Here is a 26407-nt window from a genome sequence, read left to right on the forward strand (position 1 = left end):
GCACATACACAGAATACTTCATTAATCCCAAAGGGAAATCTGGATAATTGTTATGCCTGTTTGAATGTGCACATTTGCACGCATTAAATTACTGACCAAAAAAACTGGAGTTAGTACTTACCGGTAACTCCTTTTCCGGTGGTCTTCCAGGACAGCCCTTGAGAGATGGAGCTCCTCCCATCGACCCAGGAAACACATTGCCACAGTTCAAAAGGCGGTCCCTCAGGTCCCTGGTCAGTCATTCACCAAGAACCGAAGGATGGAACTGAAAAACATATAAACCATAACAGGTAACAACATTAGTACATCATTATAATCAAATAAAGGGTGGGATCGTGCTGTCCTGGAAGACCACCGGAAAAGGAGTTACCGGTAAGTACTAACTCCAGTTTTCCCAAGTGTTCTTCCAGGACAGCCCTTGAGAGGATCCCCAAGTACTTACCAGATTAGGGGGGGACCACGGCCTGGAGGACTTTCCTCCCAAAGGCCTGATCCTGACTAGACATTAAGTCCAGTCGGTAATGCCTTGTAAAGGTGGAAAAGCTTGACCATGTGGCTGCTTTACATACCTGCTCCGGGGTGGCACCAGCTCTTTCTGCCCAGGATGCAGACAACGCTCTTGTGGAGTGAGCTTTAACACCCTCAGGAGGATCTCTATTCAAGGCCTTATACCCCTCTGCTATAGCTAGCCTAATCCATCTAGCTATGGTTACTTTTGAAGCTTTCTGTCCCCTACGCTGTCCGGAGAAAAGGACAAAAAGGGAGTCTGAAATTCTGAATGGATTTGTTACTTTAAGGTATTCTAGAATACACCTCCTCACATCCAATAAATGAAAACGTTCCTCTTTCTCATTTGCTGCATTTTGACAAAATGAGGGAAGGACAATATCTTGGGACCTATGGAAGCTAGATGCTACCTTTGGTAAGAACCCAGGGTCTGTCTTTAGAATGACTCTGTCTTCTAGGATCTGTAGAAAAGGTTCCCTGATGGAAAGGGCTTGGATTTCACTGACCCTACGGGCTGAAGTGATTGCCACCAGGAGTACTGTCTTAAATGTAACAAGCCTTAAGGAGGCCTCCGAGATAGGCTCAAAGGGTGACCCCAAGAAAGCTTTTAGTACAACTGCTAAATCCCAGGATGGGACTTTGGTGACTCTGACTGGCTTGCGTCTAGCGACTGCCTTACAGAATCTAGCGACAAAAGGATTTTCCTGTAAACGTTCATCTAGGTACACACTTAAGGCAGCTATCTGTACCTTAATGGTACTTAGGGTTAAACCCTTGTTTACACCTTCCTGTAAAAACTGTAGAATATTAGCCGTGTTTATGTCACGGCTATTCAACCAGCTATTAAATTTTTGCCAGACTTTTTTGTAAATAGCCCTCGTGACTGGTTTGCGACTCTGTAGTAAGGTCGCAATTACCTCATCTGTCAGGCCCTTACTCTTTAAGATTTCCTCCTCAGTAACCACGCCGAAAGCTTCAGTGTGGCGACCTGTGGATGGTAAAGAGGTCCCTGCGACAGGAGGTCCTGTCTGTAGGGAAGCCTTAGAGGTGGACAATCTGTCAATTGTAGCAACGTTGTGAACCATGGTCTCCTGGGCCAAAACGGTGCTACTAGAATCAAACAGGTTTTTTCCTTGAGGAATCTTGCTAGGACCCTCGGAATGAGATGAAGAGGGGGAAAAGCATACGCCAGACTGAAAGACCATGGAGCTTGCAAGGCATCTACAGCCAGGGGCCGATCTCCTGGGTTTAGCGAGAAAAAATTTGGAACCTTTGCATTGTTTTTGTTCGCAAAAAGGTCTACCTCTGGTTTTCCCCAGTGATTTGTTATGAGATTGAATGCCTCTGGGTGTAAGGACCATTCTTGGTTCGAAATCTTTTGTCGACTCAAGAAGTCCGCCGTGTTGTTCAGCTCCCCTTTCAGGTGGACTGCAGAAATGGATTCCAGATTGGCTTCTGCCCACTGGAAAATGCGTCTGGCTACTACCATCAAACGAGGACTTTTGGTACCTCCCTGTTTGTTTATGTATGCTACAGCCGTCATATTGTCTGAACGGACTTGTAGATGGTGACCCTGTATTGTGGGGTGAAAGGCTAAGACCGCTCTCAGGATTGCTGTTAGCTCTTTCCAGTTGGAAGAGAAACATTTCTCTTCCGGGGTCCACTTGTCCTGGACCCAGCTTGAGCCGAGGTGGGCTCCCCAGCCCCAACTGCTCGCATCTGTTGTCAGTGTTGAAGTGATAGGAAGGACCCAATGAACCCCTTTGTTCAGGTTCTCCCTGTCCTTCCACCACCAGAGGGAGCGTTTTATCCTTGAGGGGATCAAAACTTCCTCCTCCAGATCTCTGCCCCTTAATTGTTCTAGCAGAAACCCCTGAAGGTCTCTTTGGTGGAACCTGGCCCATTGTACGGCTGGAATGGCTGCTGTCATAAGACCTAAGACCGACATTACTTCCCTCACTGTACATTTGGGGCTGCATTGAAGAAAAGATATTCTCTGCCACAGATTCAAAATCTTTTCTTCCGGCAGTATAATTTTTTGATCTACTGACTTGATCCAGTAACCCAGATACAGGATCTCCTGTGTTGGGGTTGTCTTGGATTTCTCCTGGCTGACAATCCACCCTAACCGACTCAGGCTGAGTTGAGTCAACTCCAGATCCTGAGAAAGACGACTCTCCGAGCGTGCTGTTAGGAGTAGATCGTCTAGGTAGGGAATAATTGAGACTGACTGAAGCCTCAGTGGAACTAAAGCCTCTCCGAGAACTTTGGTAAAGATTCTTGGGGAGGATGACAGACCGAAGGGAAGCGCTCGGCACTGAAAGTGGTAAACCCTTGTGTCTATCTGTACTGCCATTCGAAGGAATTTCTGGCATTCCTCCTTTATTGGAATATGCAGATAAGCATCCCTTAAATCCAGGGTAGCCATAAACATCTCTTTCTGCAGGAGATTCTTTATGGAGTAAATGGACTCCATCCGAAATCTCTTGTAACGGATGGAGCGATTCAATGGTCGGAGATTCATAATTAATCTGAATCTTCCTGACGGCTTTTTTACTACAAAAATGTGAGAGTAAAAACCGTCTCCTTGTTCCTGTATAGGGACTGGTGTCAATACTTCTTGATCCACCATCTCCCCTATCAGTAAGGGTAAGGCCCTGGCCTTTTCTGAGTGACTTGGAAGTTTTGTCACTACAAACTTTGAAGGAGGGCGGCTGTGAAACTCCAGCGCATGACCCCTTTTTATTATGTTTAAGACAAATTCGTTTGAAGTTGTCTCTTCCCATTGTGGAAGGAATTGGCTTAATCTTCCTCCCACAGGGACCCTGGCATCACTGGGGTTTGGGATCCTGATTGGGGCGGCTAAACAGTATGCCCCCTTTTCCTTTCCCTTTATGCCCCGACCAATGTTTTTTGGGGATTGAACTCTTCTCTGGTTTAGAGGGTTCTTTAAAGGGACGAAAAATTTTTCTTTGAAAATTTTTCTTTTTTGCGGGAAAGGTTTTCTTTTTATCCGCCGTCCTTTCTAAGGCGGAGTCTAATTCAGGCCCGAAGACTAAGTCTCCTGTAAAAGGGACGCTGCACAGGCGGGTCTTAGACGCCGTGTCTCCCCCCCAGGTTTTCATCCATACTGACCTCCTTGCTGCCACTGAAAGTGCTGCTGACTTAGCCGCAAATTTTACGGAGTCCGTGGAGGCGTCAGAGATGAAACTGGTGGCCTTAAAAAGCATAGGGAAGGATTTCAGAAGCTCCCCCCTAGGAGTGCCTGCTTTTAAATGTTCTTGAAGTTGCGACAACCAGAACTCCAGGTTTCTAGCTACACAAGAAGTGGCTAGAGCTGGTTTTAAGCCTGCCATAGAGGCATCCCAGGCCCTCTTTAAGACAATGTCAGTTCTCCTGTCCATTGGATCTTTCAGGTGACCCATATCTTCAAAAGCCAGATCAGCTTGTTTTGAGATTTTGGACAAAGGGGCGTCTAGTTTAGGATTTTTATTCCAGACCGCCTCTGGGCTCTCATCAAAAGGGAACCTTCTCTTAAGGGATTTAGGAAAGAAAACCTTTTTATCTGGTTCAGACCACTCCTTAAGGACAAGGTCAGAAAGCACCTTATGTATAGGGAAAACCCTTGCTTTCTTTTTCCCCAGAGCCTCATACATTTGATCATGTCTAGATAACTGAGTTTCTTCCTCCTCAATTTCCAGCGTATCATAGATAGCCCCCATTAGCTCATCTACTTCCTCAAGAGACAATCTATACTTTGAGGCTTTGGATGTTACTTGATCCTCTTCCTGACCCGAGTCAGTGTCAGAGGAATCGGGGCTAATCAACGTGGGGCTAGGCTCCCTGATCATACGGGGCTCCCCTGAGCTGGGTGTTGTAAGGCATGGTGAGGAAGAGATTATAGTTGCTTTACTCGTGGAGGCAGCTGCAGCTGATCCCACGTCAGTGATTAACTCCCGGAGGGACTTAAAGGTCGACGCCATTTCCTCTTTAAAGGAGCCCAAAAACTTTGCTAAAGGGGAATCTGCCTCAGATTTAAGCAAGCTTGCAATGCATTGCTTGCATAGGGCTTTGTTAGAGCCAGAGGACAACCTATTCCCACAATTAGGACACTTTTTGCGGCCTGTCTTGTCTTCCCTTGGGATATCTTTAGCCTGAAATAAGAAGACAAAGGATTTCTTAGCGTCAGCCCCATGTCCCTCCTTCAATCACCAAGTGCAAACAATCTCACTGTGAGTAAACCGCCACCGTGGGGCACTACAGGACCCAGCCTACAAACACCACCACTCCACCAGAGTAATAGCATGCCCAGCAGCCTACCTGGGATTGGCTGGTGCCTGTCTCCGCCGGAGTATCCTGGGGAATAGCCTCCATGGTCCCCCTCTGATGCTCCCGATCCCGCCGCTAGTCCGGTATTGCTGGACGCTGGTCGGGCTTCACAGGCACAGCGCTGGCTCTCCCTCTCCTCCTTGTACCTTTAGAGACCCGGAACCGGAAGTCTCGGCACGCAGTGATGACGCGGTTCCGCCGGAAGTGACGCTCGGCGTCTCCGACCCCACCGCAACAAGGAGCTGAGATGGAGGTTCCACTCACCGCTCCTGGGGGAAACCAGCGCCATTCTGCCCCTGGCCACCTCGGCACTGGAAGGAGGAGGGTAACGGGTCTGCTCCGAATCAGCTGGACGGTACCCGAGCCGTTTAAAAAAGGTATGGACCCAAAACTGCAGCCAAGGAATAGGACCCGGTCCCTCATGGCTACAGGTTCTCAGGCAGCCCCTGAGAGGGGCCTTCAGGTTCCTGGCAACATGTTCCTCCGACGGAGGAAACACAAATGACTGACCAGGGACCTGAGGGACCGCCTTTTGAACTGTGGCAATGTGTTTCCTGGGTCGATGGGAGGAGCTCCATCTCTCAAGGGCTGTCCTGGAAGAACACTTGGGAAAAATTTCTATTTTTTACGGAAGAATGCAAGGTGCTAGTTTACGCACCTGTGCATAGGCACAGTCCAATTAGTGGGCTGTATTTTAGCTCAGTAAAAAAACAAAAAAAAAAACAAAAAAAAAAAAAAAAACACAACCCTGTGCTGAGCTTTTTCCAAGCTGCAGTGTGCAAGAGGCCCTATGATTATTTGAAGGTTGTATGTTCACCTTTTGTGTGTCTGCTGCTAAATACACAGCACTCTTTTCTTTTATGATCTTTATTGCCTACTAGAATTACATTGGTTCAGATTGGCACAAAGTAGGCATACCATAATTGAGAGACTACTGCGGAATCTGACAATCACTAACATGAAGCTACTACAGTGACCCCACTGGGTCTTGTGCCAAGAAGCCCCCCTTCTGCATAGTGACCACAAAAGGATCACTTGCTTGGCATCGCCACCTTCACAGAACACCTTGTGCTCTTTCAATGACTACAAGACATTCTTTGATTGGACAAGGTAGAGATCCTGGAGGACAATGCCTGCCGCTCCACCTCCTCCAATCATTTTACTTATTATAAAGCATCAAGGGTATGTCCCTAAATATAATTCAATATTTTAAAGCTGAACTCCAGTGAGGATATACACTCAGTGGCTACTTTATTATTAGGTACACCTGTTCAATTGCTTGGTAACACAAACTGCTAATCAGCCAATCACATGGCAACAACTCAATGCATTTAGGCACATAGATGTGGTGAAGATGACTTGCTGAAGTTTAAACCGAGTATCAGAATGGGGAAGAAAGGGGATTTAAAAGGACATTGAACATAGCATGTTTATTGGTGCCAGATGGGCTGGTCTGAATATTTAAAAAACTGCTGATCTACCGCGATTTTCACACACAACCATCTCTAGGGTTTACAGAGAATAGTTCGAATAAGAAAATCCAGTGAGTGGCAGTTGCGGGGAAAAAAAAAAAAAAAAGAAGAACAGGCAGACTGGTTTGCGAGGATAGAAAGACAACCGTAACAAATAATCACGCGTTACAACCAAGGTATGCAGAATACCATCTCTGAACACACAACACATCGAACCTTAAAGCAGATGGGCTACAGCAGCAGAAGACCACACCGGGTGCCACCCCTGCCAGCTAAGAAGAGGAAACAGAGTCTACAATTTTCACAGAAGTACCAATAGAAGATTGGAAAAATATTGCTCTGATGAGTCTCAATTTCAGCTGAAACAGTCAGATGGTAGGGTCAGAATTTGGCATAAACATGAATCCATCCTGCCTTGTAGCAACTGATCAGGCTGGTGGTTTAATGGTGTGGGGGATATTTTCTTGGCACACTTTGGGCACCTTAGTAACAATTGAGAATCATTTAACCACTTCTTAGGTGGACGTCATATGATGTCCTGGAGTTTAACAGCCCGTTCACACCTGAACGTTTTGAAGCCCTACGCCTGAAGCTACAAAACGCTGGAGGGGAAAAAATCCATTATTCTCAATGGAGATGGTTCACATCTCCACTCCATGTCGCCTGAAGCCCTATGCCTGAAGCTCAAACAAGTTCCGGACCCTTTTTTGTCGCGCGAATTGGGCTGATTTGGGCGTTTTCATTCCCATAGAAACTAAGTGGTTAAATCTGAATGTCTGCTGGCTAACTTTAATGTTTTTGTTTTTTTATACATGAAACTGTCCCCTGCGTTTGAGAAATTGCTGTGCAAATGCCGTGTGAAATAAGAAGTTGCAATGACCACCAATTTATTCCCTGGGGTCTCAGAACCCCCAAACATTATATATCTTTTTTTTATCAGAGTAATTTTCTAGCAAAAAAAAAATAGATGTTTTACATGTTGGAGAGGAGTGCCAGAATAGGCCCGATATGGAAGTGGTTAATCGCCATGGCCTACCCGAGTATTGTTACTGACCATGTCCACCCCTTTATGACTACAGTGTACCCATCTTCTGATGGCTCCTTCCAGCAGGATAATGCACCATGTCACAAAGCTCCAATCATCTCACCGCTGGATTCTTTAACATGACAATGAGATCACTGTACTCCAATGGCCTCCACAGTCACCAGATCTCATTCCAATAGAACACCTTTGGGATGTGGTGGAATGGGAGATTCACATCATGGATGTGCAGACAAAACTGCAGCAACTACGTGATGCCATCATGTCAAAATGGACCAAAATGAGGAATGTTTCCAACACCTTGTTGAACCTATGCCATGAAGAATTAAGAAGGTAAAAGGGGGTCTAACTCTGTACTAGCAATGTGTACCTAATAAAGTGGCTGGTGAGTGTATTCTGCATACTTACTAGCTTTGCAAAAAGTAAGTATGCATATATGATACCCAATCAGTCTCTGTGGAAGCTGTAAATTCCTATAGTATCCCCCACTACTACAGTGAGGAGTCTTCCGGGGACCATACCGAGCCACCATTCTGCACAGTAACCCTATAGAGGGATGATTGTTTGGCAAAGCTGCCATTTAGAGCATGCCTTTTTCTCAATGCGTTCTGATTGGATGACGGAGAGGCAGCGATGTTACTCTCACCACTTTATCCAGAGATAGCTTTGCATTCATCAATATAAAATGAAAGGCGTTCTCTGGTAGCAAGGCTGACCAAGCAGCCCCCTGTGGTTACTCTGCACGGTGTGGCACCTGAAGACCACGATCATCATTGTAGTAGCTCAGGCTATTACAGTGTTTTACCGCTTCCACAGAGGTGACACAGGTATCACATATATACTGTGCCAAGCTGGCCCAATGCAAGTATATAAAATAGCTCATAGCTGGGAGTTCAGCTTTAATCTAAAATTGCATTAGTGATCTCAGATGTAACCCTTTTCTTATCCATCCACGCACATTACTGACGGCTTATCGCCCCTTCATGGAAATTTGGCTTCCTTATCTTCTATTGTATGAGCCACCAACTGAAGAGACACCATTCAGAGGCAAATGTGACTCATTCATTCCAGCTCTGCCCACTGACAGATGAGTGTAGAGTAATCACAGACTGACATAAATACATGTAATGGCTGGATCTACATCACACGATGGCTACACAATACTTGCAGGGAAGAGGTATTGAAATGTCTTATTCCACAGACAGCCCTATGTCATAAAAACACAATTCAATTGAAGTTTATATAAACACAAACAATGAATTTCCTTTATTTGCTCCCTTCTGGTCTGTTAAATACACAATCTAAGCATTTTGTTATATCTCTTCAATAACTGCAATTACTACCTGTTAATCCTGTTAGGAATTCAGAGCGCTAACATGTCCTCTGCACACTTCCTCTGTTATCAAGGATTCCTCCCAGTTCTCATCTTGAACTACAAAACCATTCTCTATGCTGTGGAGAGCAGGAGATTGGGAGGCATCCAGTAGTTTACAAGGAGATACAAGGAGATAGGGGCAGGGCTGACACCATTCTTTGCTTTTTTTGAGTCCAGAAAAATGCACTAGATTGTCAGTCTACAACAGGAAAGTGCATTGCTGTCACATGGACAGGTATTTCCCTGTACTTGTTCTATTACATTACATCGCTACCAGTCTAATGCCACACACGATCGGAAATTCTTCCAGCAAAAGTCGGATGAGAGCTTTTGGTCAGAAATTCCGACAGTGTGTATGCTCCATCAGACTTTTGCTGGCAGAATTCCAGCCAGCAAAAGATTGAGAGCAGGTTCTCCATTTTTCGGTCGGAAAAAGTCCCGATCGGAAATTCTGCGATTGTGTGTACGGGGCATAAGGATAGAAGCTAGGCCATACAGTAAACTAATAGAACTTTGTTCATTTTTTTTTTTAAAAAGAGTTAGTTAGAATTTCTAATAATTAATCAGTGAAGTCAAAGCGACGCTAATTTCCAAATACAGTAATGGAAAAAAAAAAAAAAAAATCAAAAGAGCTGGGTAGAAATTTCTCAAATTTCCAACATTGAATTTGGATTTTAATGAAGAAATTACATTCATTCCAAAACTGAATGTTCAGCGCGAATTTAAAAAAATAAAATAAAAAAAAAGGGAAGAACAGTTGTCCAGTCATCGGACATACAAAAAACATTCGTATGAATGTTTTTTCGAAAATCTACTAGTGTATGGTCAGCTTTACTCAAATATATTCTGTGGAGGACAGGTGGCCGCACACAGGAGCAGAAATTGAAATGTATACACCCCTGGCAGCTACTCCCAGCTAACAGGATTTTCTTTACAGAAAGCTCTGTATCCGTTTTCCTGAATATGCATTTCAAGGAAAAATACAGGCAAGTGGAATTAAACTAATAAAGTAAAGAAGCAAATTTACCATTGGCCTATCCACCTCAGGTTGAGCTGGTTGCTTCTCTGCATTTGCTTTCTCCTCAAACGCTGGTCTGTCTATTTCTGCCTCCTCATACTCATCTTCACCCTGATTGTTGGGGTCTTTGGCTGGATCTGCAGCATCTTCTTGAGCCTGCGTAAAGAAATAACTGAAGGTACTCTAAAGCTTGAAAATCCCCACAGCTTTTTTGCTCCTCATGCTGGCTCCGAGTACATCTACAATCCTCTGGCCTACAGTAATGTGTTTCTGGAATACTGAATCTCAAGCATGCAATTCTACAAGGTAGTCACTCTCAACTCTGTCTTTTACAATCATTCTACAATCCAAATATGTGCACCTTTGGTTTAAAGCCGAATCCGAGATATGGATACCTTTACATAGCTACATTGGTCTAGCTTAGACCAATGTAATTATGCATGCGTTTTACCTGGCTGAGCTCCCTAGAAGCTGCAAGTCACTGTAGTAGTTACTATAACCGTGATCTCCACTAGCTTGCGGGTCCCTTTGTAAGCAGCTGCTCTGCTACATTGTGAACACAGGAGGTCGGCTGCTGGGCATGGGCACGATTTATAGAATGTTTTGCATTGTTTCAATGAATGCACAATGCTCTCCAATAAGACGAGGTGGAGAGTATGACATCACCACCCTGCCTCGCCACCTTCTTGAATCGGAGAACGTTTTGCATTAATTGAGAAAATTCAAAGCAATCTTAATGGAGCATGTGCCAAGCGCCCAATTTCCTGTGTTCACAATGCAGCCACTCAGCATGGGACCTGAAAGCAAGTGTCGATTACTGTAGTAGCACTGTCTACTACAGTGATTTCAGCTTCTAGAGGGATCCTACAGGTATGGTATTATATGCACTGTTACATTAGTTCAGCTTGGACCAATGTAACTATTCAAAAATATCCATACCTGGAATTCGTCTAATTATGTGATGCAAAAAGAAGGTGCTAGAACACAAAATGTTAAATATAGAGGCACATTGCGTGTGATCCCCACTTTATAGCCAACAAATGATTGGATAGAACTCTAATTGTTCCCTTAGTGGGGACTAAAAACGGTCCGTGACATCCAGCTATGACAGGTAGACACTACTCAGTATTGGCTAGTAGCTGTCAAAAAGAATAGCTTTTATTAAAGTGGAAGTAAACTATCGTTTTCAGCCAAGGAAGCTGCCATGTTTAAGTGCCACGAAGCTGCACATGTGATCAGTTACAGTGCCTTGCAAAAGTATTCGCCCCCTTGGCTGTTTACCTATTTCGTTACATTACAGCCTTTAGTTCAATGTTTTTTTAATCGGAATCATATGTGATGGATCAGAACACAATAGACTAAGTTGGTGAAGTAAAATTAGAAAAATATAAAACAAAAAAATATTTTTCAGAGATAAAAAAACTGATAATTGGCATATTGCGTATGTATTCACCCCCTTTGTTATGAAGCCCATAAAAAGCTCTGGTGCAACCAATTACCTTCAGAAGTGACATAATTAGTGAAATGATGTCCACCTGTGTGCAATCTAAGTGTCACATGATCTGTCATTACACACACACACACACACACACACACACACACACCTTTTTGAAAGGCCCCAGGGGCTGCAACACCTAAGCAAGAGGCACCACTAACCAAACACTGCCATAAAGACCAAGGAATTCTCCAAAAAGTAAGGGACAATGTTGTTGAGAAGTACAAGTCAGGGTAAGGTTATAAAAAAAAAAAAAAATTCAAATCTTTGATGATCCCTAGGAGCACCATCAAATCTATCATAACCAAATGGAAACATGGCACAACAGCAAACCTGCCAAAAGATGGCACAAAGGCAGCACAGAGACCCAAGGTAACTCTGGAAGAGCTGCAGAGTTCCACAGCAGAGACTTGAGTATCTGTACATAGGACGACAGTAAGTTATACGCTCCATAGAGTTGGGCTTTATGGCAGAGTGGCCAGAAGAAAGCCATTACTTTCAGCAAAAAACAAAATGGCATGTTTTGAGTTTGCAAAAAGGCATGTTCAAAATGTGAGGAAGGTGCTCTGGTCTGATGAGACTAAAATTAAACTTTTTGGCCATCAAAGAAAACGCTATGTCTGGTGCAAGCCCAACACATCACCCAAAGAACACCATCCCCACAGTGAAACATGGTGGTGGCAGCATCCTGCTGGGGGGATGTTTTTCAGCAGTCGGGACTGGGAAACCGATCAGAGTTGAGGGAAAGATGGACGGTGCTAAATACAGGGATATTCTTGAGCAAAACCTGTACCACTCTGTGATTTGAGGCTAGGACGGAGGTTCACCTTCCAGCAGGACAATGACTCCAAACACACTGCTAAAGCAACACTTGAGTGGTTTAAGGGGAAACATGTAAATGTGTTGGAATGGCCTAGTCAAAGCCCAGACCTCAAATAGAAAATCTGTGGTCAGACTTAAAGATTGCTGTTCACAAGCGCAAACCATTCAACTTGAAGGCGCTGGAGCAGTTTTGCAAGGAGGAATGGTCAAAAATCCCAGTGGTAAGATGTGGCAAGCTCATAGAGACTTATCCAAAGTGACTTGGAGCTGTGATAGCCACAAAAGGTAGCTCTACAAAGTGTTCACTTTAGTTATTGCACGTTGAATTTTTCTGTTATTTTGTCCTATTTCTTGTTTGCTTCACAATAAAAAAAAAAAAAAAAAAACCTTCAAAGTTATGGGCATGTTCTGTAAATTAAATGATGCAAATCCTCAAACAATCAATATTAATTTCAGGTTGTGAGGCAACAAAACTGCCAAGGGGGGTGAATACTTTTGCAAAGCACTGTAGAACACAAGCCATTAGCTGGTTTGACAGCACAAGCAAATGTGACCGTTCGAAATCCCAACTGTCAGTTTTCTGAAATCAGTAAAAACAATGGGTTTACTTCCGCTTTAACATGTGCTCAGCATGGGGCATTGTATGAATAGTTTATATAGAGAATGTGGGCTGAAAAAGGTAAAGCAGCACTAGTCATCTAGTCAAGTTGCATAGCAAAACTAAAAATTAAGGGGGGGGGGGGGATGCTAAACCAAAATTCAAACAACAGTCATGAACACAGTCTGAATTTTATTTGCCCAAGGCTGCAGTCATTCATCACCTAAATGCATGAAACAGCTACTCCCAAAAGTGCAGGGTAATTTTGCAGTCATTGAACCACAAGAAATAAAAAGCTGCATCTTCTTTTTTGTCCATGTTGAACATCAGGAATGGCTGATTATAAAAAGGACTGGATTTTTTTGTTATATACAGACACACACAGAACAGCTTAATTTAGATTGCTCCCGTGTGTTAAAAGTGGCACTAAATTCTGGTTTAAAGAAAATAAAATTCTCTTCAAGCATTATTTAAGATTCTAACTCAAAAAAGTTCCTTCTATTGCACGGCCTCCTCCAAATCCCTTATTTTTGCTGCTGTGATCTGAGGTCCCATTAGAGGGTGGCTACATTCGTTCTCCATGGTTTTACACATGTAGGAATGTAGACAACCTCTCTTGCACCCAATATGGACTTGGGACCATAGGATTTAGAATGTGCATAATCGCACTAACATGCACAGCCCAATCCAAACAAACAAAAGTGAAAGGAAAGGGAGAGGTTCAGGCAGAGAAACAATAAAATTATTTTTATGAGAAAACAGATCACACGGACATTAAGTAGTAGATGTGTATAGATTATTTTTGAAGAATAAGGATATTGTTTAGCGTTATTTTAAAGTGGTTGTAAACCCTTACATATACCCAGTGAAGTGACTGGCCTACACAAAGATTAAACAAATCCTCCTAATAATAAAAAAAAAAAAAAAAAAATATTGTAGCCGTTTTTGAAGCCCTCTCTTCTCTACGCCTATTTAAAGTGCACAGTTTGCAAAGCTTTTCTGAGCTTCAGGAAGCAGAGGTAGACAGGGATTGGATGTCACACATTGCACAGCAGAGAGGTGAGCCGAGTGTAATATGAGACTTGTGTGGTAAAAATAGGCACATTCCCTTCTCTACAGTCTCATAGGGAAACATACACAGCTTAGGCTGTCAACCTGCTCTGTGCTGGAGGCAGGGTTACCAACTGTCAGTAAATTTACAGTTTATAAAATGTGTACATTTGCATATTTCCATAAATATCTGTTACGAACATGCAGTCTGCAGGTCCGTAATGGACGTTTAGGGACAGTTCGTAAACTTAGTTGGCAACCCTGGCTAGAGAGGAGGAGGCTGTCTCCCAGGACTCCATGGTGTTAGCATAGACTGTCAGAATTGACTCATGCAGATAGCAGAGAAAGGAGAAAATAGACAAAATCACACTATGCTTTGGATTGAGGCTAGTACACACTGTAAAGGGCTAGGCTTTGTGCATGTTGCAGAGGTTTACAACCACTGACATTAAAACAAAAAAAACTTGGTTTTTATGTATATATTGTAAATACTTGGAAGCAGCAATACGTGTTCATTATATATGCAGGCTTTTTTGTGTCCATTTGCAAGATTTCTACTTTCTTCCTGCATCTTTGACAAAAGAGGAAGCAAGGAAAAATCCCCCCCACTTCTATTTGATGTGCATCAGACAGAACAAGATCTGAAGGGATAATCCACCCAATGGGGACAAACACTCTGTTCCTGCCCACCTGGAAGTTTTAGGTGTTATCACCCACCTTTTTGTTTCAGCCTCTCTGGTTACATTCTCTGTAATATACTGTAAACATGGAAAGGAGGGGGTCCTTATAATGGCCACATCACAGAGATCCCACCATTGGAAGCTACAAAAGATGCAAGAAATGCTCAGGCAGTTTAATGCCCAGCATCTACCAAAACTGGAGGCATCAGTGATGGGTGAACTGACCCTTAAAATAAGAGATTTAGGGAATGGCATAAACAGATCTGAAACTGCAAGCCTCAATGTCTAGTGGTTTTAAATTAAACCGATTCTCATCAGGTTGGTACAGACCTCTTGTCAAGTGTTGTACTGTACTGAAGTGCAATGTATATATGATCCATATAATTTATAATGTGGAGTCTGAACAAACAAAGCAATGTGTTTCATCACGTACAGAGAGGAGACGTGACTGGAAATTAGCAGAGACCTTGAACAATCTCAGGAAGCAATCTACAGGGATTAAAGCACCCTGCAGCGTTCTACCAGTCAGATATCAGCAGAATGACAATGAGCTGGGAGAACGCAAAGGACAGTGACTGCAGCAAGCGGAATGATAATCTCTCCTTACCAGAGCCTCCTGGCCTACGTGTTGCTTCATGGGTAGAGGGCCATCCTCTCTGTCAATCACACCAGCATCTGCAAATGTGCAATTCAATTATTCATTTAGTTTGTTTTTCAGAACCTCAGACAGATGCAAAAAAGAAGAGGATGCACGTACACATATACCCATCTATACCAGTCTGATATGATATAGGAGATCATAAGGTGCTGCATTACCTACGTGCCAATATTAAATAGGAAATCTACACTTTTGGGCTGCATTCACAAGGCCCCACAGGGGCAGCAAACTGTGCACCACTGGCCGCCCTTGTGCATGCAGCCATAAACCTTTCCAGGCATTTCTGATGGAGGAGTGTATGAACTCCCAAAATGCATTCGCTCTTTTATCTGGTTGATCTTTCGATAATAAAAATATTCCGGGCTTCTGTCCATTAGTGAGGGGTTATTACTACCTATAGTGAATCACAAATCAAACAGCTATTATGTATGTATTCCAACTATTTGCCAGAAATTCAGCTTTTAGTTACAGGTAGTGGTTCACTGAATGTTGGTTGACATACATAAAATCACATTTAATTCCATACTTAAAGCGGTTATAAAACTTTTTTTTTTATTATAAAAAAAAAAAAAAAAAAAAAAACACAAACACCACAAACATGCCTATACAGTGGTGACTTTCTCGCGGTCAGTCATCCAGCCCCCCCCCCCCCGGATAACCCCAACTAGGTTGCGGACAGGCAGCGCTCCTACAGGCGATGGCTTCTGTCACGTCTCCTCCTTCTCTGCATCACAGCAGCTTCTGTCATGCGTGGGGGGGGGGGGCAGGATTAGTGTGGCAATAGTGAATATTTATTCGCTATTGTCACACAACTGGGTGGGTTCGGAGTGCAGCACAGGTCATTTTTCTCCTTTAGAACCACTAAAAAAAAATAAAAAAAATAAAAAAAAAGGAGAAGAGTGCTCCCTGCTATGGTTAAATGGTTTATGATATATGTGCCTTGTTCACAAAAGAGAATCAAACAAAACCCTTGTGGATAAATATTATGAGGCCAAGTTATCATCACATTACATTTCAAATGAAACCAAAAAAGGTAAATCTAATGAGAAATGTAAGTGCATATACAGCAGGATTTTTTGACTTGTCTAACAAAAAAAATAACAATTTTTAAAAAAAAATACCAACTTTTTTTTGGGACTACATTAGGGAACATGGCTGGAATATTCGGAGACAAAGGGTTATGCAGCTACCTTCAGGAGAATGGACACTGGTAAAATAAAGCTGTTGCACAGACCAGCACTATCTCCCACTCCCATCATGCCCCATTTTTGTAGCAAGCAATTTATGGTAAGCCAAAAATTCTGTTACAGAATTTGTCCCACACAGTACTTCCTGGGATGGAATTTCTTCCCCTAGAACTGTGAAAAATATATGTTTTCCAGTTATGATGGTAGATAGCAACATTATGGACTTCTTTATTTTGAGAAATATAGCCTCTTTTTGAGAAGTGTAGGGATAACCAAATCAGGTAGGCCCCTATCCTTCATTGCCTGGGTTTCAAGAGCCAGGCCAGTAAAGAGTAACTGAAACCGGGTTGTAAACCAGTCTTTGGGACAGAATATCTAGACAATCTGGTAGGGCCCACAGAGTCCAGGAGCCTGCAGAGGTCCAAGTACCATTTCTGCCAGGGCCCGTTCAGTGCAATGAGAATTATGGGGATGCCCTCTATCTCAATCCTGCAAAACAGGTGAGGCAGGATTTGCAAAAGAGGAAAGGTGTAGATCAGGCAGAATTTATCCCACAGCGTCACCAGCAGATCCATTGTGAAAGCTAGAGGATCTCTACACCTGAGACAAACTTGGGCTGTTTTCTATTGAATTTGAAGGCCAGGAGGTCCACATCCGATGTCCCCGACCTGCAACGAGGTCCTGAAGCACCCCCAGGTGCAGGGACCATTTTCCTTTGTCTAGCTGTTATCAAGTGAGGAATTATGCCCAATCAATCATCCATGCACCGATGTGTACAGCAGGCCAGGTTGGAAGGTGAAATACTGCCTGAATCGGTTTAGCCTCTCCGAAAGACATTTCTGGTTCCTTCCTGATGGTTGATGTAAGCCACAGCCGTGGCATTTTCCAGAGTTAATCTGGTCTTAAGCATCAAGTAAATGAAATGATCCAATTTGTCCCATGCAGACAGAATGTTGAGTTGTAACAGTCTGAACTGGAATCTGGCAAATTGGATTAGCTTAGGGGATGCTGCTACCAAGTTCAGGACCCTCATGCAAAAAGTGGGGACTAGAACTGTAGAGGCCAAAAAACGTGCAAGCAGAATATCTGAAGTATTTCCCATGGGAAAAAAAAACCTGGAGAGGGCAGTTTCCAAGAGAAGGCTCAAATACTCCAAGCAATGAGCAAGTTCCCATGCTGACATCTAAACTTTCAGGATCCATCCGAATGTTTGTACTATTTGAACAGTCTGACATTGTCCAGTGGGGCCTGCACCAACTGTTCCATCAGCAAGCTCGTCCAAATATAAGGCGCTGAGAACCTTTTAGATCCAACATGAGGCAAATGCCCCCTTTTGCCTTGAGAACAATGAACAGTTTTTCAAAGAAACCCGACTAACTAGCTGAGCCAAGGAAGCCTAGAAGTCTGCTAGTCTGTGTGGGGAAAGAAGATAGGACAACATGAAAAAGGGCAGAGGCAGAAATTTTAAGAATGTGTAGCCACAAATGTTAGTAAACCCCCCACCCCCACTTTGAGAAGTAGGGACCTGCCCTCATCACAAGAGGTTGTGCATAGGCTTGGAGGGTTTTGGGGTCCAAGACTTATGGCTAAACTGTCAGAAACCATGAATCAGACAGACAGAAGTGCAGTTAAAATCACACTTGTTTAATAATTGTAAAAGGTAAACAGAGCAACACAGTCAAATCATAGCCAGAGTTCTGTAACCAGAATGGATAGTCAGACAAGCCAGGACGTCACGGAGTGAAAGATCAGCATACTTCAGGACTGGCCAGGAAATCTGAGAATCAGCGTAGCGGAACAGGAAGAAGAATCTGGAGCCAGAAGGGACATCAGCCAAGCAAGTCTTCAACAGGTACACATGAGAGTCCCTGGATGTGTTGACCAAAGCGAAGGCAGAGGGGAACAGAACAGCTCAGGTAACCAGCAGGACTGATGAACAGGATATCATGATCAGGTGAGTCACTGTGGAAAAGATTGGAGCTGGTAATTAACTGGCAGCTGAGCAGCCTGCTCTGAGAAGGAAGGGCTGAGCCCAGCCCTGACATAAATAGAGTCCCAGGTTTGGACTTGAAGGTCTGAGGAGACCAGAGGCTAGGAAGAGTTCCTTTTAAAGAGTTTTGAAGACAGAGCTCTAACCTTCTTTTGCTGGTCCTTTTACCCCTGATAAGGAGGTTCTTAGTAAAAAGGATGCCCCTAAAATTTAAAAAAAGGACATTTACAGCAAGTGCTTCTTGCCCAGAATTTGAGCCAAAGGGCCCTCTGAATGTGGGCTGAAAGGAGACCAATTCTGGATAGTAAGCAAATATAATTGGCCCAGCCACACAGTATAACAGGGCAGCATGTGTAAATTTCAACTGGGGGACAGAAGGAAGGATTCTGCAGGCTAGATCCAGAATCTTTAGAACATGTAACTTCAAAAGTTCTAGTTGGGAGTTAGGATTTAATTTGTTAGTCACTTCTGTAAAAGTCCATCTAACACCACCTCTCCAGACAATGCTGTTGTCCAAGAGTTCCTGCATAACTAGACAGAAGTGTGTTACTGGCCAGACCACCAGGTAAACCTAAAGGAAAAATCTGAAAATAAATAAATAAAAATGCAGCCACCACATTTGGATTAGTAAGCTGCAATGTATAATTTTTGTTTGTTCTGGGATTTAATACCTCTTTAATGGAACCCAGGCTGGCAACGATTGAGACATACACGATGCAGGGTGTCCAGGTTTAAACATGTGTATACTATGCTGACAAGGAGCGAAATGGTATCCTTGAGATTAGAAATAATATAAGCATGTACCTACTCCCCCATAAGGATACCTTCTGAATCCTCTGCTGACTGTGCTGAAGCAGCAGCAGGCAAATAAGAAAAAGAATCGGGAGGAGAGGGCAAAGAAGCACACTTGTGACCATTGCATGTCTTCTAATATGACTGAAACCTTCTCTAAATGTTTTTCTCCCTGGAAAAAACTGAAAGATGAGCCTCTGTTGCTACAAGTGCATCGTAACGTGGCAAAGCTTGTGAAACGAATACCTCTGCTTATAAATCGGCCATCTTGCAAAAAAATTAAAGGTATTTCATCATGGGGCACTCAAACTACAGTGGAACATGAAGGGTTAATGCCATCTGAACAGGTCACTGTATAGAGGGAGGTATCCAGGACCTTTTAGAGAGCTGGCAAAGCAGGAGATGCAGAAGGGACCACACGTGCACCAAAGGAAGTGTTGCGGCCCCCCCCCCCCCCCCATGCAAAGGCCGCAACACTTCCTTCCATGTTTAGGCCAGGTTCACTTACCTGGTGCATTAAAGTGCGTTGCATTAATGCAGCACTTTCATTTTGAGCTAGGCTGCCTAAAGCCAAAACAGCACCTAACCCCTTTTTGGAAAAACGCAAGGCAAGGAAAGCACTGCATTCAAAATGTATGGCAGTGCAATGCACCAATACACATAATGCAATAGTGTAAACTCCGCCATAAGGAACTCCAATCAGTCATCACAACATTCCTTGTTGAAACAATTTGTCTGCGGTTTCTATTAGACAAATTGAACAGAAAAGCAATCTTCCATCTGCTGTCTTTTAGTGCTTTGGGAATCTTTATGCAAGCAATTTTGTAATTTAAAGCCATTAGAATTTCCCTTTCTACTTTGGTGTAGAGCCAGCTTTAAATTTTCTAACATTGGTAAAGAAAAAGCTAATTTAAATGCGGCTCTCTCGAAACCCTGCCTATACTGGGGCAATCGCTACATTTTGCATAGACTGAGAACACGCCTGAAATGAGACCTCCGGCTTTTGTGACTGGGTCATCATTTTTCTCAGAAGTCTGCACAAAGCTTGAAAATAAAATCCAACTGTGCTTTGGTTTGTTGCAGAGTCCTTGGTTTTTAGTGAGCTATTTGACAAAGGGTGCTAGAAATCTAAAGGGATACAGATTTCACCTCTATACAAACCCTGGGGCTGATTGCATCATAGCAAGCCTCCAATTAGCAGCAGGGTTATGGCCCATACACACCATTAGATTTTCTGCAGATTTTTGTCTTCAGATTTACCAAAACCATATAATATGAGGTCACACCTTAGGAGTATCAATTTGTATGCAAACAGGCAGGCCCTTTCACTATATGGTTTTAGTAAATCTGAAAATAAAAATCAGCAGAAAATCGAATAGTGTATATGGGGCCTTAGGAAGTGGAAGCAGAGCCCCGCCTTAAAGCTGTATTAAACCACAGAAAAAGAAAAAAAATTGGGCCCCAGGCAGTTTAAGTCATAATGTGCTAGTGTGCACCGCATACTAGCACATTATGACAAACTTACCTTAAAATGAAGCCCTCCAGCGGCACGCTGTCACCGCAGTAGGTGCTTCCATCTTCACCCAGTCTTTCTTCTGGGTTCACAGGCTTCAGTCCTATAAATGGCCGTGCACACCAGGAGTCGCTGTTTACGGCACCTTCTTTGGTTGAACATGGCAAGGCTTGTTTTGAGTGGAACCTGTCCTGTAAAACTGCTATATGGTCTTGGGCTCGTGCTGCAGCTCAGTTTTAGGGTCTTGGCAAATCTTATAGCCTAGGCCATCTTTATGTAGAGCAGCAATTCTTTTTCAGGATCCTCAGAGGTGCCATGTTAAACTTCCAGTGACCAGTAAGAGAGTGAGAGTGATAACACCAAATTTAACACACCTGCTCCCCATTCACACCTGAGACCTTGTAACACTAATGAGTCACATGGCACCGGGGAGGGAAAATGGCTAATTGGGCCCAATTTGGACATTTTCACTTATGGGTGTACTCACTTTTGTTGCCAGTGGTTTAGACATTAATGGCCGTGTGTTATTTTGAGGGGACAGCAAATTTACACTGTTATACAAACTGTACACACTACTTTACATTGTAGCAAAGTGTAATTTCTTCATTGTTGTCGCATGAAAAGATATAATAAAATATTAACAAAAATGTGAGGGGTGTACTCACTTTTGTAAGATACTGTATAATGTGAACTCACCCTAAGTGTATTGCTGGCTTTTGTATGTCTATTGATGTGGTTTTAAATAAATCCTACTACACTAATAACATTTTCCCCTGCCCCGTTTGTTGTGGCTCGACACGGCTTTATATTGGCGGTGCTCAGTCTCCTTTGGAAGCAGACTGGCAGGGAGTGAGCTGTGCACAAAATGAGAGATCGATCCATCAAGCCCATGGCAGCTTAAACATGCTGTTGTCCATCAAAAGATCAGCAGTGATTGTCCATATAGCAAACAAAAGACAGGAAAAAAAAAAAAAAAAAAAAGCATTTATAGTGTAGTACATTTTTATTAAAACTGCATCAATAAAAACACATACAAAAAGCTGGCCAATACACTTACAGAAATTCCATTGCCCATCTATTTGTATCTTTGATATAGTTATGTTATTTGCACAAAGGTAAAAAACATTTGGCCTTTAGGCCAGGTTCACACTGGTACAACACAACGTTCCGACACTGGGCGCTCATGTCGCATGATGTGTGAAAATCAATGTGCTCCCTGCACTACTTTGGTCCAACTGTGATCAGACTTCCGCCCATTGAATATCACTAAAGAAGTCAGATCAATGTCGGATCGCGGTCTTGACTGACCTGGCTTTGGCATGTGACTTGTGTCCAAATGATCTTGAATGGGAACTCCACACCAATAAAAAAAAAAAAACAAAAAAACAAAAAAAAAAACCGACATGGGTTCCACTTCCAAGAGCTTACCAGGCTCTTCAGTCTGGTATGGATTTCCAGGGGAACTCGCATGCCGAAAAACGGCATTGGGGCCCCCCACAAAATCCATACCAGACCCTTATCCGAGCACACAGCCCGGCAGGTCAGGAAAGGGGGTGGGAACTAATGAGCGCCCTCCCCCTCCTGAACCATACCAGGCCTACCCATTCACCTAAAAAGTGTCAAATATAAAACATTACACGTGTTTTTAAAAGTAATTTATTTTGGCAGCTCCGTAGTCTCTACTGATCTCTTCTCCCCTCTCTGGTTCTTCTCCTTCTGTCCGCTGTCTTCTCGCTCTTTTGCCTCGTCTTCTCCACTGTCTTCCCCCCCATTCTCCTGATGTTGACTCAAAGCGCTCTGTCGCTCTAATGCCGGTTGCACGGTGTACCACTACTTATATTGGCATGGCATCACTGTGTAACGTCATCCGGTGACCACGCCCCATGCCAATATAAGTAGTGGCACACTGCGCACCCGGCATTAGAGCAGGAGAGAGCGTTGAGTCAATATCGTAAGAATAGAAGGAGAAGACAGCAGAGAAGACCAGGCAAAAAAGAGTGAGAACGCAGCGGAAGAGACCCAGCAGAAGAAAGCAGACAGAAGCAGAAGAACTGGAGAGAGAGCGGAGGAGAACCGGAGTGGGGAGAAGAACCATCAGAAGCAGAAGACGTCAGTGGAGGACACAGAAGAGCTGGAGAGGGGAGGAGAGACCGGAAGAGACGACAGAGCTGCCATAATAAATTACTTTAAATACATGTGTAATGTGTTTTATTGACACTTGTACAATGTACGCCATACTCATTCCTATAGGGTGGGGCCCCCTTGTTAAAAGGGGGTTTCCAGATTCCGATAAGCTCCCTGCACGCAGACCCTAACAACCAAAGGACAGGGTTGTCAGGAAGAGGCCCTCGTCCTCATCAACATGGGGACAAGGTGCTTTAGGGTGGGGGTGCTCAGGGCCCCCCTGCCCCAAAGCTCCCATCCCCCCCCCCATGTTGAGGGCATGCGGCCTGGTATGGTTCAGGGGGGGGCGCCATTTGCTTGTCCCCATCACCCTTTCGTGATGGGCTGTATGCTCATATAAGGGTCTATTTATTTTGTCGTGGGGGTCCCCCTGAAAATCCATACCAGACCGAGTTTCCCCTAAAGATTCATACCAGACACAGTGCATGGTATTGTCAGGGATCAAAGTCAGATCCCTGTTCATTGAAGTCGGATGCATGTTGGATTTCAAGTCGCAGGGCAAAGTCAGATCCAAAGTGGTATAACTCGTGTCGTACCAGTGTGAACCCCGGCCTAACAACCACTTTAATGTCCAATGATCAGAAACAGGAAATTATAACAGTGGCTTGTCTCAGTATCAGAACATAAGCATGTAGGAATATGCAATGAAGTTTATTAAAATTGTGTAGTGTATACGGGCGTCTGCAGAGGTTTGCTTATATCTCAACCAAAGTTCGTTTTACATTAATGAAAAACAAGGCTTTTCTTTTTTTTATTATTTATAACCAGCCAAATATGGATAAATAGTGGTCCCGTTCCTTTTAATTACACCCTGGTGTGATGGGAAAGGCCTCACTCATTACTGGAGGCCAACACTGGAAGGATTGGGTCAGAAAGTTACCTTTGTAATACAGCTCTGTGATGTGAGCGGTGTCACAGTAAAGACTTGCTTCCTGCAGACCTTGGCCTAAATTCATCTTTGTACCTGGTGAGGAGCAACTGAAGTTTAAATAAAGAGATTGAAAGTGGCGATATGCTACACTGGAATGAGATTTTCTCATTAAAAGATGCAAAGAGTTCTCCCACCAGCTAAGCCCCAGAGCTGGCTTGCTTCCCTGCAGTCCCAGTAAATTAAAATTTTGTAGTTTGGCAACAGGTGCAAGGATTCGACTTGGTACCAAACAAGTCGATTATACGATGTTTTCAAAGCTGCCCAAACCCAGTCCTTTATAAATAAATGCTGCCCAAGGCTGTTATTTCAGGTTCTCAAAGGTTTTAGGCAAGCTGAATCCCAGCTTCTAATATACCAAGGATTCCAGCAACAAGATATTCAAAGACCAGCAAGTAATGAGCAAACTCTTACAAAAAAACAAATAATGGTGTCACGCTTACACCAATGTATGTTACATAATAGAGAATAGAGAATAGAGAAATAACTGGGGAAACTAACCCCATTTGCTAAAGCAGGAAAAAAAATAAAAAATAAATGTGCATTATTTATTCTTTCCCCTCAGAAGCCTGCAAGATCAGGCCCCTGCAGACAACCTGTAGCTTTTTTGCATGCACCTCTGTACAGGCTGTTAGAAAGCTGGAGGAAGGGTCAGTGGACTACCAGGTCGCAGAAGGGTTGAGGTACTAGGAAAGAAAGGAAAAAAAAAAAAAAATAGCTGACCTTAGCCTTTAAAGCGGTAGTAACCTGCTGTTTTTTTTTTCCTTCTTTAAATCTTGCAAGGCAATGGCATAATGTGCTAATATGCGTCACATACTAGCACATTATGTGAAACTTACATGAGAACAAAGCCCTCCACTCTGTCACCGCTTAAGGCGGGTTCACCGACTCCGGCTGCTCGAGTGGCCGGAGCCACGATGACCTCACTCCCGCAGGCATGGTTCACGGCACAGGACTCTGAAGGAACATGACGTGCATGCGCGGGCGATGTCACCAGCTGCATCAAAAGTAAACATCTCCCAAACGATGCACGTTTATTAGATATTTACTGTACCTATAGGTAAGCAAAGTCATGCATAGGAGTTTACTCCCACTTTAATATTTTCAATTATCCTTCTACATACTATTATACATCCCCCTACATACAGTATCTCACAAAAGTGAGTACACACCTCACATTTCTCTAAATATTTTATTATATCTTTTCATGTGACAACACTGAAGAAATTACACATTTCCACAATGTAAAGTAGTGAGTGTACGGCTCCCTCAAAATAAACACACAGCCATTAATGTCTAAACTGCTGGTAACAAAAGTGAGTACACCCCTAAGTGAAAATGTCCAAATTGGGCCCAATTAGCCATTTTCCCTCCCCAGTGTAATGTGAATCGTTAGTGTTACAAGGTCTCAGATGTAAATGGGGAGCAGGTGTGTTAAATTTGATGTTATCGCTCTCACCCTCTCATACTGGTCACTGAAATTCAACATGACACCTCATAGCAAAGAACTGAGGATCCGGAAAAAAGAATGGTTGCTCTACAAAAAAAATAAAAAATAAAATGGCCTAGGTTATAAGATTGATAGGACCCTGAAACTGAGCTGCAGCACAGTGGCCATAACAATACAGCGGCTTAACAGGCCAGATCCCACTCAGAACAGGCTTTGCCATGGTCGACCAAAGAAGTTGAGCGCACATGCTCAGCATATCCAGAGGTTGTCCTTGGGAAATAGACAGACATACGAGTGCTGCCAGCATTGCTGCAGAGGTTGAAGGGGTAGGGGTCAGCCTGTCAGTGCTCAGCCCATTCGCCGCATGCTGCATCAAATTGGTTTGCATGGCTGTCATCCCAGAAGGAAAGATGCACAAGAAAGCCTGCAAACAGTTTGCTGAAGACAAGCAGACTAAGGACATGGATTACTGGAACCATGTCCTGTGGTCTGAGAAGACCAAGATAAAAACTTATTTTTTAAAACAAATTTGGTTCAGATGGTGCCAAGTGTGTGTGGCAGCAACCAGGTGAGGAGTACAAAGACAAGTGTGTCTTGCCTATAGTCAAGCATGGTGGCCATGGTCTGGGGCTGCATGAGTGCTGCCGGCACTGGGGAGCTACAGTTCATTGAGGGAACCATGAATGCCAACATGTACTGTGACATACTGAAGCCGAGCATGATCCTAATCCCTTCGACTGGGCCGCAGGGCAGTATTCCAACATGATGAAGACCCCAAACACACCTCCAAGACAACCACTGCCTTGCTAAAATAGCTAAGGGTAAAGGCGATGAACTGGCCGAGTATGTCTCCATTCCTAAACCCTACTGAGCATCTGTGGGGCATCCTCAAAACAGTGGAGGAGCACAAGATCTCCAACATCCACCAGCTAAGTGATGTCGTCATGGAGGAGTGGAAGAGGACTCCAGTGACAACCTGTGACTCTCTGGTGAACTCCATGTCCAAGAGGGTTAAGGTAGTGCTGGAAAAGAATGGTGGCCACACAAAATATTGACACTTTGGGCCTATTTTCACTTAGGGGTGTATTCACTTTTTTTGCCAGCGGTTTAGACATTAATGGCTGTGTTGTTATTTTGAGGAGACAGCAAATTTGCACAGTTATACAAGCTGTACACGCAATACTTTACATTGTAGCAAAGTGTCATTTCTTCAGTGTTGTCACATGAGAAGATATAATAAAATATTTACAAAAATGTGAGGGGTGTACTTCCTGATGTGTTACTGTATTTCTAGCATACTTTATTTTTTACACACCA

At 43.5% G+C, this 26407-nt stretch overlaps 1 protein-coding gene across 1 annotated transcript in view; it reads right to left on the minus strand.

Moving 5' to 3' along the window:
• LOC143932986 (uncharacterized) overlaps nucleotides 1-26407 on the minus strand; it is a 163622-nt gene that overhangs the window by 21017 nt on the left and 116198 nt on the right. Inside the window, 2 exon segments of the mRNA XM_077455909.1 lie at nucleotides 9753-9899; nucleotides 14996-15063. Coding sequence (XP_077312035.1) covers nucleotides 9753-9899; nucleotides 14996-15063 — 215 coding nt within the window.

This window comes from Lithobates pipiens, unplaced genomic scaffold (assembly GCF_037356315.1).
Source record: "Lithobates pipiens isolate NorthernLeopardFrog02 unplaced genomic scaffold, aLitPip1_a1.2 Scaffold_27, whole genome shotgun sequence".
Lineage (NCBI taxonomy): Eukaryota > Metazoa > Chordata > Amphibia > Anura > Ranidae > Lithobates > Lithobates pipiens.